The sequence below is a fragment of the Enhydra lutris genome, unplaced genomic scaffold (genome assembly GCF_002288905.1).
Source record: "Enhydra lutris kenyoni isolate GAN:26980312 unplaced genomic scaffold, ASM228890v2 scaffoldscaffold24, whole genome shotgun sequence".
Lineage (NCBI taxonomy): Eukaryota > Metazoa > Chordata > Mammalia > Carnivora > Mustelidae > Enhydra > Enhydra lutris.
Window position 1 is genome coordinate 13,113,434 of NW_019154108.1, and position 16,187 is coordinate 13,129,620.

At 38.1% G+C, this 16,187-nt stretch overlaps 1 protein-coding gene across 1 annotated transcript in view; it reads left to right on the top strand.

Moving 5' to 3' along the window:
* Positions 1-211: 211 nt before the first annotated feature.
* LOC111150668 (protein phosphatase 2 regulatory subunit B'alpha) overlaps positions 212-16,187 on the top strand; it is a 62,859-nt gene continuing 46,883 nt past the window's right edge. The window contains exon 1 of the mRNA XM_022508187.1: positions 212-1,182. Coding sequence (XP_022363895.1) covers positions 999-1,182 — 184 coding nt within the window. The 5' untranslated portion in view covers positions 212-998. The remainder of the gene's footprint in view (positions 1,183-16,187) is intronic.

Consider the following 16,187-nt stretch of genomic DNA (forward strand, 5'->3'; position numbering starts at 1 on the left):
AGAAGTCCATCACACAACCTCGCCCCGTTTCTCAGCCTAACCTCTCCCCTTAACAGACCGTGAAGGAGGCCACGCCTCACCCCGTTCCTGCCGCTTAGCCCTGCGATTGGCTGAGAGAATAGGCATGTTTTCCCACCTCTTACTCCCTCCCGAACGTCCGAGAGGCTGGCGGGACCCTGCGGAAGTTGTCAGTCAATCTCCTCTTTCCCCACCCCTCGCGCGGCCCCTCCCCTGGGCCGCGCGCTCTAGCGCGCGCGCACACGCGCACACACACACTATCCCCCCTCCCTGCGTGCACCCTCCACCTTCTCAAGTTGTAGCGGTCGCCCGCTGGGGGTTCTCCGTGGGCGGCGGAAGGGCGCGCGGGGGAGGGGGCTCGGACAGCTCCGCGGTGTGAGGAGCGAGGGTTTGCGCGCCCAGAGCCGGGGCGGCGGGTTACCGGGATATGAGGGTCCGGCGCTGACAGGGAAGAGCGGGCACCGCGGCGGCGGCTCGGAAGGGACCCGCGATGGCAGCGCCTCGGGAGGAGGCTCCAAGCAGGGCGGGTTGTGCTGGCAGCGGACAGTGAAGGGCCGGCCGGCCGGCTCGCGAACTGGGCTGAAGAGAAGAGAGGCGCGCTCGGCGTCCGCACCCCCGCGCCCTCGCCTCAGTTGTCCAAACTTCAGGCTCTCTTCCACCCGCCCTCCGCGCCCGAAGTCAACAACTTCTTCACCCCCCTCCGCCCCCGCCCTTGCCTCCGTCAGCCCCGGGAGGTGGCCGCGCGGCGGGGACCAGGAACCCCGGCACTGAGATGTGGCCGTGAGGCGGCGGCGGGCGGCGAGGAGAAGCTGGGCGGCGAGGAGAAGCTCGGCGGCTCCCGGGAGCCGGAGGGCGGCGCGGCCGGGAGGACGGGGCGAAGGGGCGCGAGCTCTCCGCGCCTCTCCCCCCACCTCCTCCTCCTGCGGCTGCCCGTTCCGTGCACGCAGCAGCCGGAGCTGCCAAGCGCCAGGGCCGCGGCGATGTCGTCGTCGTCGCCGCCGCCGGTGGGGGCTGCCAGCGCCGCCATCTCGGCCTCGGAGAAAGTGGACGGCTTCACCCGGAAATCGGTGCGCAAGGCGCAGAGGCAGAAGCGCTCCCAGGGCTCGTCGCAGTTCCGCAGCCAGGGCAGCCAGGCGGAGCTGCACCCCTTGCCCCAGCTCAAAGGTAACCTCCGAGGGTGCGGCCCCGGGAGGGAGCGCAGGGGCTCGCCCCCGCGCCTCCAGAGCCTTTTCCTCCAGGGGTTTCCTTCTGCCGCGCTGGGGCTTGCAGTGTGAGTCGTGTTTCCCACGTTGCTTCCCCCCGCCCCCGCCCGAATCAAACAGGTTTGCTCTTCAGAGTTTCGCTGCTTTTCTTTTCCCCGATTCACCTGAACTCTTCCCATCCTAGAAGATGCCAGCACTCCTCCCCACCTGCGCGCTCGCTCACCTGCCCCTGGTGATGGCAGCTCTCCTCCTGCTCCCCGCCAGGTAGTTCTTCCGTCCTGCTCCGGGCTGGTCTTTCCCGGTTTGGCTTGAACAGCCTGCCCTGCCTTCCGACCTGTACTTGCCCGAGACCCTCTTCCACTTTGCACACACTTCGAACTCTTCCTTTACTTTCCCAGTTATCCAGCGTCTGCTCTCGCCCTCTCCTCGCCTCCCTTCCCACGGATTGTTCCCAGATGTCACACAGACCGGGATCTGTTTGCAAGCCTCACGCAAACAGTGCTTAGGAGTTAGCTTGTCTTCAGATTTATTTATAAAGGAACAAGCGTAGCTTACTTACTGGGTCCTTAGGCTTAAATGGTGTAGTTGACTTAAAGAATAGGAAGACTTAAAATACTTTATTGCCTGAGCAAATACACAGGGTAAATTTGGAGGAGTGTAAGAGAGTTAGTATTGCTTTGCAGTGGCCTGGGAACTTCGTTCGCGAAGCAGGGGTTCCAGGGGCTGTGTAGGTTGTACAGTAATTCAGATTCGTCTCCGTGCCTAATGCTGTGCAGGAGAACTTGGCTCACTTACTTTTCCCACAAGGTTTCGAGGATTTTTAATAAAATGTTGCCCGGTGGTCTAGTTTATTCTTTGTGCATCACTCTTTTAATTTGATAATTTTCATGTCTTCGCTTTTGATGAGATAGAAATCGTCTTAGAGCAAGGTGATAATGCTTCTAGACATTTAAAACAATTCTTACACCAAAGAAACCTGATGGAAATCAGATCATCTGTTTTACAAGGCATGGAAATTAAAAGATCCTATACTAAAATAGATAAATGTTGAGATTTTTTTCAATCCATTTCATCTCCTTCAAGGATAATCTGGTTCCTGTTTTTCTTTGGACCTATGCATCCAGCCTTAGTTAGGCTAGGAGTCTAAAGAAAACCCCAGATCGAATTACAGTTGACCTACAATGGATCTGGAACCCCATTCAGACCCTATACTGTCCTGCCTCTTGGGGTGCTTCTGAATCAAGGACATCCCACAGCCGGCATCCAGCTCGCTTCTGAAAGGTTTTAAGATACGTGTAGCTTGTGTTGCTGCATTTATCATTTGTTGTTCAGCATGCAAAAACGGTTAAAATTTACGTATCAGGGTCAATGGTAAGCCACAGTGGTAGGCATGGCCAAGATTTGAATTCTTGAGTGATTCATAGCTATAAAAGAATATCATCTTACCTGTTAGGATGTTGGATTGCTATTCATGGATTTCAAAGTGTAAATTTAATTAAAAACGTTTTTATGTCATTGATTTTTTTTTCCATTAAATTGTGAAATTGTTTATAATTGAAGGTTTGCTGCTAGCATTTTTCATATTTGCTTTTTAGTAGGGTATCGTGGATCCTTAGTACTGTTTTCCTCATTAATATATTTACTTTTATTTAATAAAAATAATTGCATATTAAACATGGTTAGTAGATCAAGCTAGGAGATGCAGCTTTAACACAGTTTTTAAAAGCTTGACAAAAATATGCCGAGTCAGTAATCCTCTAAATTATATGGTGCATAGTTCAACAAGTTGAAGGTGCCATTGAATGTTTTATTTGTAATATTTGGTCACTAGTACAGAAAAAATAAAACTGGAACTTTAGATTCATTCTGTATATTTAACATTAAAATACAGTATTCTTTAAAAGGAAGATTAGGTATTCAAGATAATTTATGCAAATTGGTAAGACCCTTACTTGGATTGCCCACTAATAAGAGCTACTTTTACTGCAAATGCCAAAGTGCTTGAAAAGTGCTTTTTTAAAAAATTCAGTTGCTTCACATGGTACTTTGGCAGTGTACTTGATACCACAGAGTTGTGTGCTTCTTCTGTCTGTAGTAGTTTTTTCCATTTGTGGTCTTAACAAAAACCAGTGGAAAGCCCTTTAGTGTGTGTATGAAAGAGAATTTTTCTTCCTGCTCTGAAATAGAATCCTCCTGTGGAGAGATTCAGATATTTGTGGGCAACCAAGATCTTTCAAGTGTTTATACTAACCTGCTTATGTTACACTTTGTCCACACGGATCTAAACTGGAAAGGTGCCAGCTATTTTCCTCAAAGCATACTATGGGTAGGCATTAACAAAATAATCCAACTTTTTCATCTGTAAGAAGTTTATTTGTGCAAAATCGTTTAGTAAGTAGGTTGCAGGATTTTAATAGGGAAAATGTTCAGAGAAAACTATTTTGTTATAGAAAGTATTTAATAAAAAAAAGACTTGTTAAAAGAATTTTTTAAAAACAAACATATCATGTGGGTCCTGAAAATTAAACTGCCTCATTGTATAGCTTAAAAATTTTTTTTCAAAGCACTTTTAAATTTTCTTGTTATGTTAATTTTATAAGCTCCCCCTGAGAGTGAGGTACTAGAAAATAAAAGTAGAAGCATTTGATCAACCATTTTTTTCTGTTTTTAAATTTAAATTAGTATAGGACTTAATTTTTCTACCTTAAATTTTTCCTCTAGTATCCAACAGTTAGGAAATGTCCAACATTAAAAAAAATCTGTTATTCACAGTAGAAGTTTTTCAGCCTGTTTTAACCTATTTTGTTTAAGTCTCTGGAAGGATTTATTTGGTAAAGTAGTAGATGCCTTAACATTTATATAATTCTTAGCATTTACAAATTGGTTCATACTTTTTTTTTTTTTTAAGATTTTATTTATTTATTTGACAGAGATCACAAGTAGGCTGAGAGGCAGGCAGAGAGAGAGAGGTGGAAGCAGGCTCCCCGCTGAGCAGAGAGCCTGATGCGGGGCTCGATCCCAGGACCCTGGGATTACGACCTGAGCCGAAGGCAGAGGCTTTAACCCACTGAGCCACCCAGGCGCCCCTGGTTCATACTTTCTTTAATTATAAAACAGTATTGTGTATAATAAGTGAAATAGTCCAAAGAGGTGTAACTCCTAACCCCGATATCCCTTGCTTTTTCACACCCACTAAAGTAATGCTGCTGCATGACATGCCATAGCTTGGTGCGTTTTTACAAACATTATATTTCATTGGGGCATCCCAGCAACTTTGCAAAACCAGTATCATTCATATTTTATTGATGAGAAAGTTGAGGCTTAAACAATTTTGTTTCAGGGGGCGCCTGGGTGGCTCAGTGGGTTAAGCCTCTGCCTTCTGCTCAGGTCATGATCCCAGAGTCCTGGGATCGAGCCCCGCAGGGGGCTCTCTGCTCAGCAGGGAGCCTGCTTCCCTTCCTCTCTCTGCCTGCCTCTCTGCCTATTTGTGATCTCTCTCTGTCAAATAAATAAATAAAAATCTTTATAAAAAAAATTTAGTTTCAGGCCTGTGGTTATTTATCTGGTGTTGCAACTGTTACGGCTACTCAGGTCAACTGATTTCAGTATTTTTGCTGTTAACCTATTTTATAAAAATTTGAATCAGTATGATAGAGTTGGGTCATTGGGGTCAGTCCTGGGTCAAAGGTAAATTTTTACTCTTTTCTGGCTTCTCCTTATCTGTAAAATGGGGATAATACCTTCTATCTCTCTAGGATTGTGGGGATTAAGTGAAATAATGTAATTAAAGTATCTAAAAATAGGCGAAGAATGTTAGCTTCCATTCTCTTTGATATTTGAGAGTCCGGATTAAAAATATTTTTTTAATGAAGGATTCACATAAATGGTAAACTTTCCTAGTGTACTTAAAGATTTTATTTATAACCAGTTTTAAGATTTGATTTATGTGAAATAAGGTGAAGCTATATCATTTTTCAGCCTAAATGTGGAAGTGGAAATAGGGTAGAGTTAAGAATGTTTAAAATATTAAAAGCTGTAGTTAGACGATTTTTTACCAAGCAAAGTAATTGAGTTAACCAGTAGAAATGTATAGTTGTGCATTTTCCTGAGAAACAGCCGGTAAATAGCAAAAAACAGAATGAAATCCGCTTTGAGATGAAGTGAAGAAACTCCTGCTAAGTATCACTCAGATTCTTTGTTGGTATATTCTTAGAAACTGGGTCCCACTGGAGGAATCCAGGCCAGTAACAGAGATGCTGATTTGAAGTGCCTTGCTTACCTTTAGGAAAAAAAATGTTTTTCCCTTGAGATACGTGGTCTTTTAGGGTAACTGGAACAGGAGCACTGACATGATCTGAAGTTTCTTAACTATCTTAACTTTTTTGTGGTGGGGGAAACACTGACTCAACTTTTAAGGTTTATGGGTCTTCTCAAAGTTAATACCATTTTCTCTAAATCCCAGATCCCTATTTGTAGTTGGATTGGCACTAAAGGAGAGTTGAAATTCCTCTGAATATATCAAGAAAAATGTTCGCAAAGGGATATAACACATTTTTGTCATTTTCGGACTACTTTCTGAAAGTAATGCCAAATTTCTTCTGGAAGATTATTTTTTAATAGAAAAATTTTTTAGGATATACTTTCTAGAGAAATTGATAACATAATATCCATTGCTGGCCTCTACATGAAGGAAAAATTTTCTAATTAAGTTTAACATCTTCAGAATTCCTATTTAGGGTCAGATTTCTTTTTCCCCTTTTATTACCTCCTCTGATCCTTAATTGAATTTTGGATTATTTTATGAAGTGTCTAATTGAATAAAGTGATATTGCAGTAAAATGTATTTAGTTAAAATAGTGTGATCTTTGGAGTAGAGTGCTATCCTGTAAGTAGTAAACTTGAATTGTTTTTCTACATCAGCTTAATCATTTTTATTTGTAAGAGTCACATTTTGTCTTGATAAAATCACAAAGATGAATTAGTTCTTGTCCCTCTCTGGATGACGAAGGCAAGTTTATCACCAAAAATAATATATTTGGGAAATAGATTTTTGTGCTTTGTTTTTGAAATTTAACTTTTTAAACTGTAAGAAGCTGGTAATGGAGACTAGCTTATTTTTATTTTTGTGTTTAACACTCAGGTTCTCAGTTGTGGCTGTACACTTGGAGAACTTTAAAAAATATCAGTGCCAAGGCCCACCCTCAAGAGAGTCTAAATTAATTGGCCTAAGATAGGATACAGGCATTTGTATTTTTAAAAGCTCCCAGGGTGATTCTAACGTGCAGCCAGGGTTGAGAATCACTAATTTAGCATTATCTGTCTATTGATTTAATTCATTAATTGAGACTTTGTCCTTTTCTCTCTGATACTCATGGCTCATTACCCAGCCTATTAACATTTCCTGCCCTCACTTCACCTCCTGCTATTTACTTTTCACTCTCTTAACTTTGCTGCCCCCTATGGCTAATCAGATGCTTTCCTAAAGGGAGTTTTAGGTATGATGAGATGATGATTCTATAGGATTTTTCTGTAGTTACCATAATTAAAACTCAACTGTTAATCATTTTCTACTAGGTCTATTTTTCTTTTCTCTGATTTTAGAGCTGGGGCTGAGTAAAATGAAAGTGAGAACATTCATAGAGGGTTTTTAATTCCATCATTCAGGGTAACATGATTCCAGCCATTTTGGAGTACAGAACTAGTATTTGCTATACACTAAAGGCATTGTTATGCTTCTTTAAGATTTAGAACTTATATTACTAGTGTATATGTTGAATATTAGGTATTAAATAAATGAACTATTCTTGAATTTAACTGTTTTTTTGGTCATGCCTTGTCCTTGTTTGGCAACAAGAAATTTTTTTGCACAGTATTTTTACTTCTATCTTAATCTTGATTACAGCTTTTTGTTGAAGGTAAAGCATCAAGCACCTGGTACCACTTATATTTCATGTTCCTATTTTGTTTTTGGTCTTTCTGCTATCCAATTTGAATAAGACTGGTATTTATTGATGTATTGTTTTGAGTCTGTGTTTAGTTGTTATGGAGTAATGTTCTCTGTCCAGAATGAAAGACTTTGAAAGCAGAAGTCATCTGTGTTTTCATATCTCATTGTGGTACCAGATACAGTATTTTGTGCATAGTAAATGTAGTTATGTAGTTAGAATAACTGTTTTGTCGGAGAGAGGTTACCTGTTAGCTGTCTTTCGACTGTCTTCCCTTAACACCCCTTCCCCCACCCAGTTACTGATGGTGCTTCTTTCAGTAACGTTTGTTCAGTGATGTTTGATGCTATCTATCAGCAGATTGGTTCTATTTTGTTTTTTTATTTTAATGTATTTGTGCCTAAGTCTAGTTCAGGTTTTTAAGTAAATAAATTCTGGGCTTTTGATACCATGACAGTAAATAGTAAATGTAGGATTAAAATGAAGGATTGTTTGCTCTTGTATTTTACGGTTTGCAAATGACTGGTTTGTGATATGTAATGTTATTGATAGGTTTTTGCTAGGAAACGTGTTGTGTAAGGTTTGTGTGGAAAAGCAGTACTGGGTTGACTCACAACCTGGACATGTGTATACAAACATTAAATGAACTCAAATAATTAGTTCGCAGTAATTTCTAAAATTGAGTTGCAGTCTTTATAAGGATGTCCTTGAAGGAGATGAAGGGAACAGATTTTAAATATGTAATTACTTTTAATGCATTATTGTGTAACAAGGAACCTAAATGCTTTGCTGAAAGACTTTTACATGACAGAGTAGGTTTATGCAAAATAAACTCTACTTGTCTGAGCAGGATATTGACTAATAAGCAGTTTCAGACTTACTTTTTAATGTATATATTTGAAGTCTTCCCTGAAGGAGTTTGTTTATGTGGGCTTTTTGAATGAGTATTGGTGAATTTTAGAAATCCTGCAATTTTGATCAGAAATTCTAAAGAAATATATTAAGATTTTTGGAGGAGTAATTTGCTGAATATGATAGGCTCACATGATAAAATTCAGAGAACCTGTTTCTAACTTGGACACTGAAGGCAAGGGATTTCTTGGGAACACACTCCTCCTACTGGAATGGTGATGCTAATTGCAGCTACTATAACCTTACCATGATGTTATATCTAGTTGAGCCTTCTAGTGGTGAATGGGACCACAGGAGTTATTGTAGTTTAGCCTCCACTGGGAATCAGTTTCACTCTTGTGCAAAATAAATAGCTTGTCATTTCATTAGAGAAACTTTCTTTAATGTAGGGAGAAAATACAGGGTTTTTAAGCTCCTAGATGTTTTCTCAGGTTTTGCTTTGTTAATGAATAAACTGTATGGACATGTCGTACCTAAAAAAGGTTAAATGTCTGAAACAGGAATTTTTTAATGACTGGACTTAAAACTTATAGTTCAGAAGTGTCAAGTTTTAAATATGGCTTCAAAAATTATACATTTTTTCTTTTAAGTGGTTTTGCCTTTGTTTCACACTCATTGGTAAAAGTTAATCTAGAATAACAGCTGTTATCACAAGTTAGTGATTATTTGAACACATTGTTAATCCCATGCCTTTAAATTAATAAAGTGAAAAAGATGAGACAGTTTTTATTGTAAACTCTGAATTTTGATTTGGCAAAACAGAGTGCTTCAGACAGATTTTTCTAATGATAAACATCTGCTAGAGCCATAAGTTATGTATAATTTCTGTAGGAATATGTATCTGCCTTTTTGAAAAATATTATTTACTTGAGAGAGAGAGACAGACAGAGGGAGAGAGAATTCCAAGCAGACTCCCTGCTGAGTGGGGAGCCTGACTCAGGGCTTGATCCCACCACCCAAGACCATGACTTGAGCCAAAACCAGGAGTCATGTTTAACCAACTGAGCTATCCAGGCACCCGTGTATCTGCTTTAAAAACAACAACAAAACAAAACAAAACAAAAAAAAAGTTACACATTCATTCTTTTAATTGGCCAGAGGAAAAATTTTGTTTGCTGTTAAAACTAGATACATACTTTGCCTTCAAAATCTGGTGCAGAAATATTTTTCCTCTCTTTGGTGTTCATAGTGCTTAAAATTTAGAGATTAAAGCTTTACTTAATATAGTGAATAAAATGACTTTTTGAAATTAAATGTCTCTAGGAACTTGTAGTTTGGTAGGGAATATAGACATGTAAGGCAGTTTTAATTACTGCTATGTTTTGTGATAAGAGTAAGCAGTAGGCGGCTAGGGTAGAATATGGGGTACCTGATCCGGTTTTGGTATGTAAGGAGAGAGATCAGGGAAAGTTTCCTGGAGAAAGCAACAGGTACACTGGGACCTAAACAAGATGTTCAGCTAAGACAGATGGGGTCTGAGAGGTCCACCTAATGGGCAATATGAGTGTAGTATATTTGGGGAAGTGCCAACAGTCTTCGTGGCTGTAATAAAGGATACTGTAATAGAGAACTGATGAGAGAAGAGACTGAAGCAACAATTAGGGTCTATACCATAGTCTTGATACCATGTGCTGTGTTTACTCCTGATGGGAGCATGAAGAGTGTACTGGGGGATGCAAGTAAGGAACACTAGTTAGGATGCTGGCACAGTAATTCAGACAAGAGATGAAGGTGGCCTTGTCTAAGGCAGGACTTGGTGAGAGGGAGAAACCAATGATGGTACATTTCTAACTAGGGCAACTAGAGGCATGATGGCAATTTACTGAAAGGGGAAAAGAGAGGAAGATCAGATTTGGGGGAAAATGTTTTTTGGTTGTTGTTGTTTTTTTTTTAAGATTTTATTTATTTTATTTGACAGAGATCACAAGTAGGCAGAGAGGCAGGCAGAGAGAGAGAGAGGAGGAAGCAGGCTCCCTGCCGAGCAGAGAGCCCGATGCAGGGCTCGATCCCAGGACCCTGGGATCATGACCCGAGCCGAAGGCAGAGGCTTTAACCCACTGAGCCACCCAGGCGCCCCGAAAATGTTTTTTTTTGTTGTTGTTGGACAGGTTGAAGTGCCTGTGGGAAATCAAAGTGCAGCTGTCTAGTAGGAAGTTAGATATTTGGGTCTGGAACTAAATAGACCTATGCTAAGGAGAACAATTTAGGAGTCTTTAGATTAAAGAGGGCATTTGAAATGATTCAAGTAGAAGCAACCACTGAAAATGTGTGGAAAGGGAAGAGGCCAAGGAATACCATCATTTAGATGATGATCAAAGGAAAGAGGGTAATCTCAAGGCAAGAGAGAGAGCTTGAGCGGAAGCCAAAGGAAGACAGGTAAGAGGAGAGACAAGGCAGTCATGGGAAGAGCACCTTTAAAAATGGGGGAGGGGCACTTGGGTGGCTCAGTTGGTTAAGTGTCGGCCTTCAGCTTAGGTCATGATCCCAGGGTCCTAGGTTTAAGTACCTCATCAGGCTCCCTGTTCAGCAGGGAATCTGCTTCTCTCTCTGCCCCCCGCCCCCACTCCTGCTTGTGTATGCACACGCACTCTCTTTCTCTCTCACAAAAAAATAAAATCTTTTTAAAAATTGGGGGAGGGGGACTAGTAACGTTGAAAAGAGCTGTTGACAGTCATACAAGAGCTTAAAAGTTCCATGGGCTTGGTAGTCTAAATAACATTGGTGACTTAAGAGGCATTCCAGAGGATTGATAGACCTGAAATTTTTGTAAAGTAAGGAATGTATGGAAATTGTTAAAAAGTCAAGTCAGTAAGTATGGACATCTCTTTCAGGAAGCTTGGCAATTAGAAAAAAAATTCATCATTAGCTGTGAGGTGCAGAATGGATTGTATTTGGGATCTATCCTAGATTGGACTTGTTAATTATTTGAGGGGAGGAGGAGAAGGAAAGGTAGGAAACAAGGGTGACTTCCAGGTGTTCTAGCTTGGACCACTGAGTGAGTAGGTCTACCACCACTGAGAAGGAACACATTAAAGAAGCAACCAGATTTAGAGGGAAAATCCAGAATTGAATTTTGGAAATTTGAAGTTTGAGGTATCTTTTGGAGACCCAAGTAAGAATATCAAATAGATTTTTGGAAGCATGAATCATGGAGTGTCCATTTGGTAATTTCTGTGACTTCTAAAAATTAATTAGAAGATTTTCAAGTTTGCCTGTTAGAAGATGATCATAGTTTGTGACATTGGCTACTTGGTCTTCTGGGCAGATTGGTATTATCTGTTCACTATTCAGTGGAATGTTTGTGTACACCACATGGTGTATGTGCGAGGTAGATCACAAAATATGTTGGGACAAGTGCAAGTGCAAGTAAGGTTAGAGTTACTTATTTCCTGTTTTCTGCCTTTAGAGTGTAAGTTAAGTGCTCCAAGACCTGAGATCTATATCTTCTTCCCCAGCATTTAAGTAGTCAGTTCTTGGTCTTACTATTTATTGGATGAAATAATGAAGCAAAACCTATTAAATTGACTTAAAGAAAAACACCATTTTGTGTCATGCAGTGATTCATGATTTTATACTGACTTATAACTGAGTCACATAATGTTTGCATACAACCCTAAATTTAGCATTTTGTTGATAAAGAAACCAAAAGAGGTAGGTTATGTGTTTGTGCAAGTTATATATAGCTCAGTATCTTTTCAGTTGGTTTTTGATTCTTCTATAATATCAAACTGAAGATGTATATTGCCTGCACTAAAGCAATAATAATACCGAATTTCTAACAGTACAAAGGAGAGTTAATAGTAATTGAACATTGTCAAGATACGGATTTCTTTTAGGTCCTGGGCAAGTAGACCATTATTGAACATTTTTCTAAGAATCTTCAGTGCAGAGGATTTTTATTTCTTAAATTGGGCTGATATAAAAATACTTCATTGATCTTCTTTGGTGTCTCCCTTTTAGCACAGTTCCTCCCTTTTTTAAGTAATGTAAAATTTTCATTGGAGAACATTTAACATTTGTTTTATGAATGAGTACTGAGACAGAAGATGAAGTAAACTTTTCATCACTCAGCACTTTTGTCAGAGCTAGATTTATATTTTGGAGTTAAAATTATAATCTATAATTAGCAGTTTTAATGAGTTATGGAATATCAAGAACTGATCAGACTGTCTACTTATTTCTGCCTCTCTTTTGGAAATGCTGTGTATATTTCAGTCTCTCTTTACATAAGCTCTGTACATACAGTTTCGGAAAACGTATTTGTGGCCACATTAGCGTAGTCTTTGTGATCATTATTTCCCAATTTGAGGGAGGAAATAAATTGAGGCAAAATAACTGAGACTTGGATATAAGAGTCAGTTGGACTGATTCATCTATCACTTTACTGATTTTTATTCTGCTGTAAAATCTCCAGAAAAACAAATTGGACGATGTCATCTCTTTAAGTAGTTTTCCACATACATTTGTCCTTCCAGTGAATGAACCAGCCTAAATTTGAATCCAAAATGAAAACAAAACAGTAAATCTAACAGTGCACCTTTTAAGGGGCATTTAGTTTTAATAGTCATATTTCCTTCATAGGAAATTTCTATCATACACTTAGGAAGCTTAAAAATAACCCAGCTTTTACCTAGCTACCAAATACCCAGGCACTGATTTCGGTATTTCATATATTTTGATATCTTGTTTTTAATTTGGACCAACATGGATGACCTTAGACATAACATTTTGATATTTTGAGAATTGCTGCTGCTTCTTCTTCTTTTTTTTAAGATCTAGAAAAGTTAGCTTCTCCTGTGGAATAGGAATGACTATTTTAGGATACAATACTTGCTGTGAGTCATGAGTGAGTTTCAGTTTTCATGGTTTTCTAAAATAAACTCACTTAAAGACTATGCCATAAGAAATGTCATATTCTTAACTACCCTATTTCCTTTATAATGGCTTTATTATTTTTATAAAAACTTACAGACTTCACTGTTAAACTCAAGTCAAAAAAGAATCCTACAAGGATAGAAAATAAAAACTCCCAGAGGAAACGTTTCTTAAATTTTGAGAATCTTTCTATATTTTCCCATTAAGTGGGATCATATAATGTATGCTGTTCTACATGTAACCCATTACTTTAATTGAATATTATAAATAGCATACTTCTGAGAGGAAAAAATTAAAATTGATTTAGATTTGTTTTTGAGTGAAGTTTTTAGTTCTGGAAGTACTAAATCAGATTATTTTAAACCTTGATTAGAAAAATTCCTTATGTTAGGAGGGGGGTAGGGAAAGCGTGGTTGGGTGATGGACATTGGGGAAGGTATGTGCTATGGTGAGTGCTGTGAAGTGTGTACCCCTGTACACACACAGACCTGTACCTCTGGGGCTAATAATACGTTATATGTTAATAAAAAATAAAAAAAATTTTTTAAATTCCTTATAGTAAAAGGAGAGGAAATCATTTCTAAGAACACTGCTGTTTGATTTTAGGGAGGTTATACATGGATGATTTAGAAAACCTGATTAAAGAAATTGCATCATCTTCTCAGAAAATATTGTATACAATATTGTGTATATAATTTTAGGGTTCTTGGATTCACCACCACCACCCTGAAGCCCATCTGTGGTCTGATGGTGGAAGGAAGTCAGAGTGTTTGTAGACCTTGAGGCCTGTTCTAGAGACTTTTGAACAACGTTGTTAAGTTGTTAATCCCTTCCCTTAACACGGTAGCAGGTGTTTCTACAGGGAAGAGTAGTTGCCAGATGGATCCTCATCATAGTCATCAAAACTGAAAATAGCTATAGAGGCATCGATCTGTAAAGATTTGCTTAATACTTCTTGTTCCCCAAAAATTCCAAATGAGAAACAAAATGCTTCTAAAAGCCTGTTTAATTTAATGAATAACAGGCTTTATATTCAAATTGAATTAAGCAAAAAACAAAAAAGCAAAAAAACAGTGTTTCATAATTTATCACATAGGAATAAAAAACAGAAACCAAAAAACAAATTGAATTAATCAGATGACACAGATATTCCTTTTACAGGCATATCTGAAAGATATTGCCTGCTTGGTTCCAGACTACCGCCACAATCAAGCAAATATCACAATAAAGTGAGTCAAATGAATTTTTTTATTTCCCAGTGCATAAAAAAGTTATATTAACACTGTACTATAGTCTTTAAAGTGTGCAGTAGCATTATGTAAAAAAAAAAAGTACTTACCTTAATTTAAAAATACTTATTGCTTAAAAATGCTAGTCATCAGCCTTCAGAAAGTCGTAGTCACTGATTTGATTGCAGGTCACCGTAACAAATAAAATAATGAAAAAGTTTGAAATATTCCAAGAATTACCGAAATATGACATAGAGACATGAAGTGAGCAAATGCTGTCAGAAAAATGGTGCCAGTAGACTTATTCAGTGCAGCATTGCCACAAAGCTTCAATTTGTAAAAAAAAAAAAAAAAATTCAGTATATGAGAAGTGCAATGAAATGAGTTAATATGCCTGTACTCTCTCAAGAGCCTGTTTTTCTGTATTCTCCTTCCAAAAGTCCAAGTTTCTACATTCCAAGGAATTCATATAATAAGCCCCATTAGCTCATCTTCATTTCTTGTTCTTTTCTACTTTATCAGAAGTTGTTTTCAAAGACAAAAGATAACAAAGTTAATTTTTTTGAGATTAAAAACAAAGTTAATTTTTTTGAGATTAAAAAAAATTTTTTTTGAGATTAAAAAATTTTTTTGAGATAAAAAAAATTTATCCTTCTAAAATATAATAGTTGTGGATGTATTCACATTTGAATAGTGATGGAGTAAAGCATAGAAATATTCTTTAAAGTTTGAATAGTATTTTAGCAGTTTTCTTGAAACAATATTTGTATATTAGGATTCACTATCAAATTGGTAGGGTGCATGTATTCAAATTTCCTAAAAGGTTATCCCTCCAGTTTTTTTCCAACCATTTTTCAATTTTAATGAAATCATAAATCCTTAACAAAGTTCTGTTTGCATTGCTGTGAATCATTTGTTAATAAATGTTTCTATTGTTCCTTTATAATAGTTTGATCCTCTAAAGTTTCAAATAAAAGCTGATTTTAGAGTCTTAGTTATTAATGTTCTAGGAGTATTGCCAAAAAAAGCTACATGTCCTATATTCTGTGCCAGTTTCTTAAATTAGAATCTTGGATTGCATCCTCAGCGTGTCACTGTAGTGGTATTGCTGGGTTGCTATGATACAGTGCTTGTTCTATAATTTGTAGCATGAATCCTATATGAGATCCTTCTTTAGATTTCAAAATGTGAGTACCAGTAATTGGAAATATGACACGTTTTTCCTTTAAGGAAAATTATACCTATAAAATTTATTTCTGTTACAAATTATACTTGATACTTTATTTATTCTTAGATCTAAAATAGAGGTTTAACAATGAACATTTTGAAATAATTTGGTTATCCTTAAGTTTAGTTTATCACATTGACTTTTATGAAAATGGGCAAGAAAAGAAAGGTTTTATGATAATGAATGTATTAAAATTTCATTCTTTTTTTATATTATATTTGAGGTCTTAAGAGAAATGAATAGATTTTCTGGTACCATGAATTTGAGACTATACCAGCAAAACTACATTACAAAGGAAAACTTCAAATTATCTTACTTTAAGGAATTTTTTCTTTTTTATTCAGTGAACTGTTCTTAAAACCAACCCTATGTAGCCCTATTGATAAAATATTATTCTTTCTCCTTTTATGTGGTGGTTTTTGTGTTTTCATTTATATGTTCCATAGAAATTAGTATAGATGGCATAAAGACAAAACGGGTATCCTAGGCATGTGTTGTGTATACATTTGTGGTAGAATGAAGTTTTTATAATTATTGGTTAGTGGCATTTGCCCTTTAAATCATAACTGATCTTTAAACTTTTACTTGCTTTTAATACTTTAAACTTTTAATGTTTTGCATATTTGATATGAAAGTGTTTTAGAGACCAGGATTGAACTACAATTTGTTAAAAGCTTTATTGAGATATAATTCATATACCATATGATTCACCCATTTAAAGTGTACAATTCCGTGGCTTTTAGTGTATGTACAGATATGTACAACCATCACTATAGTC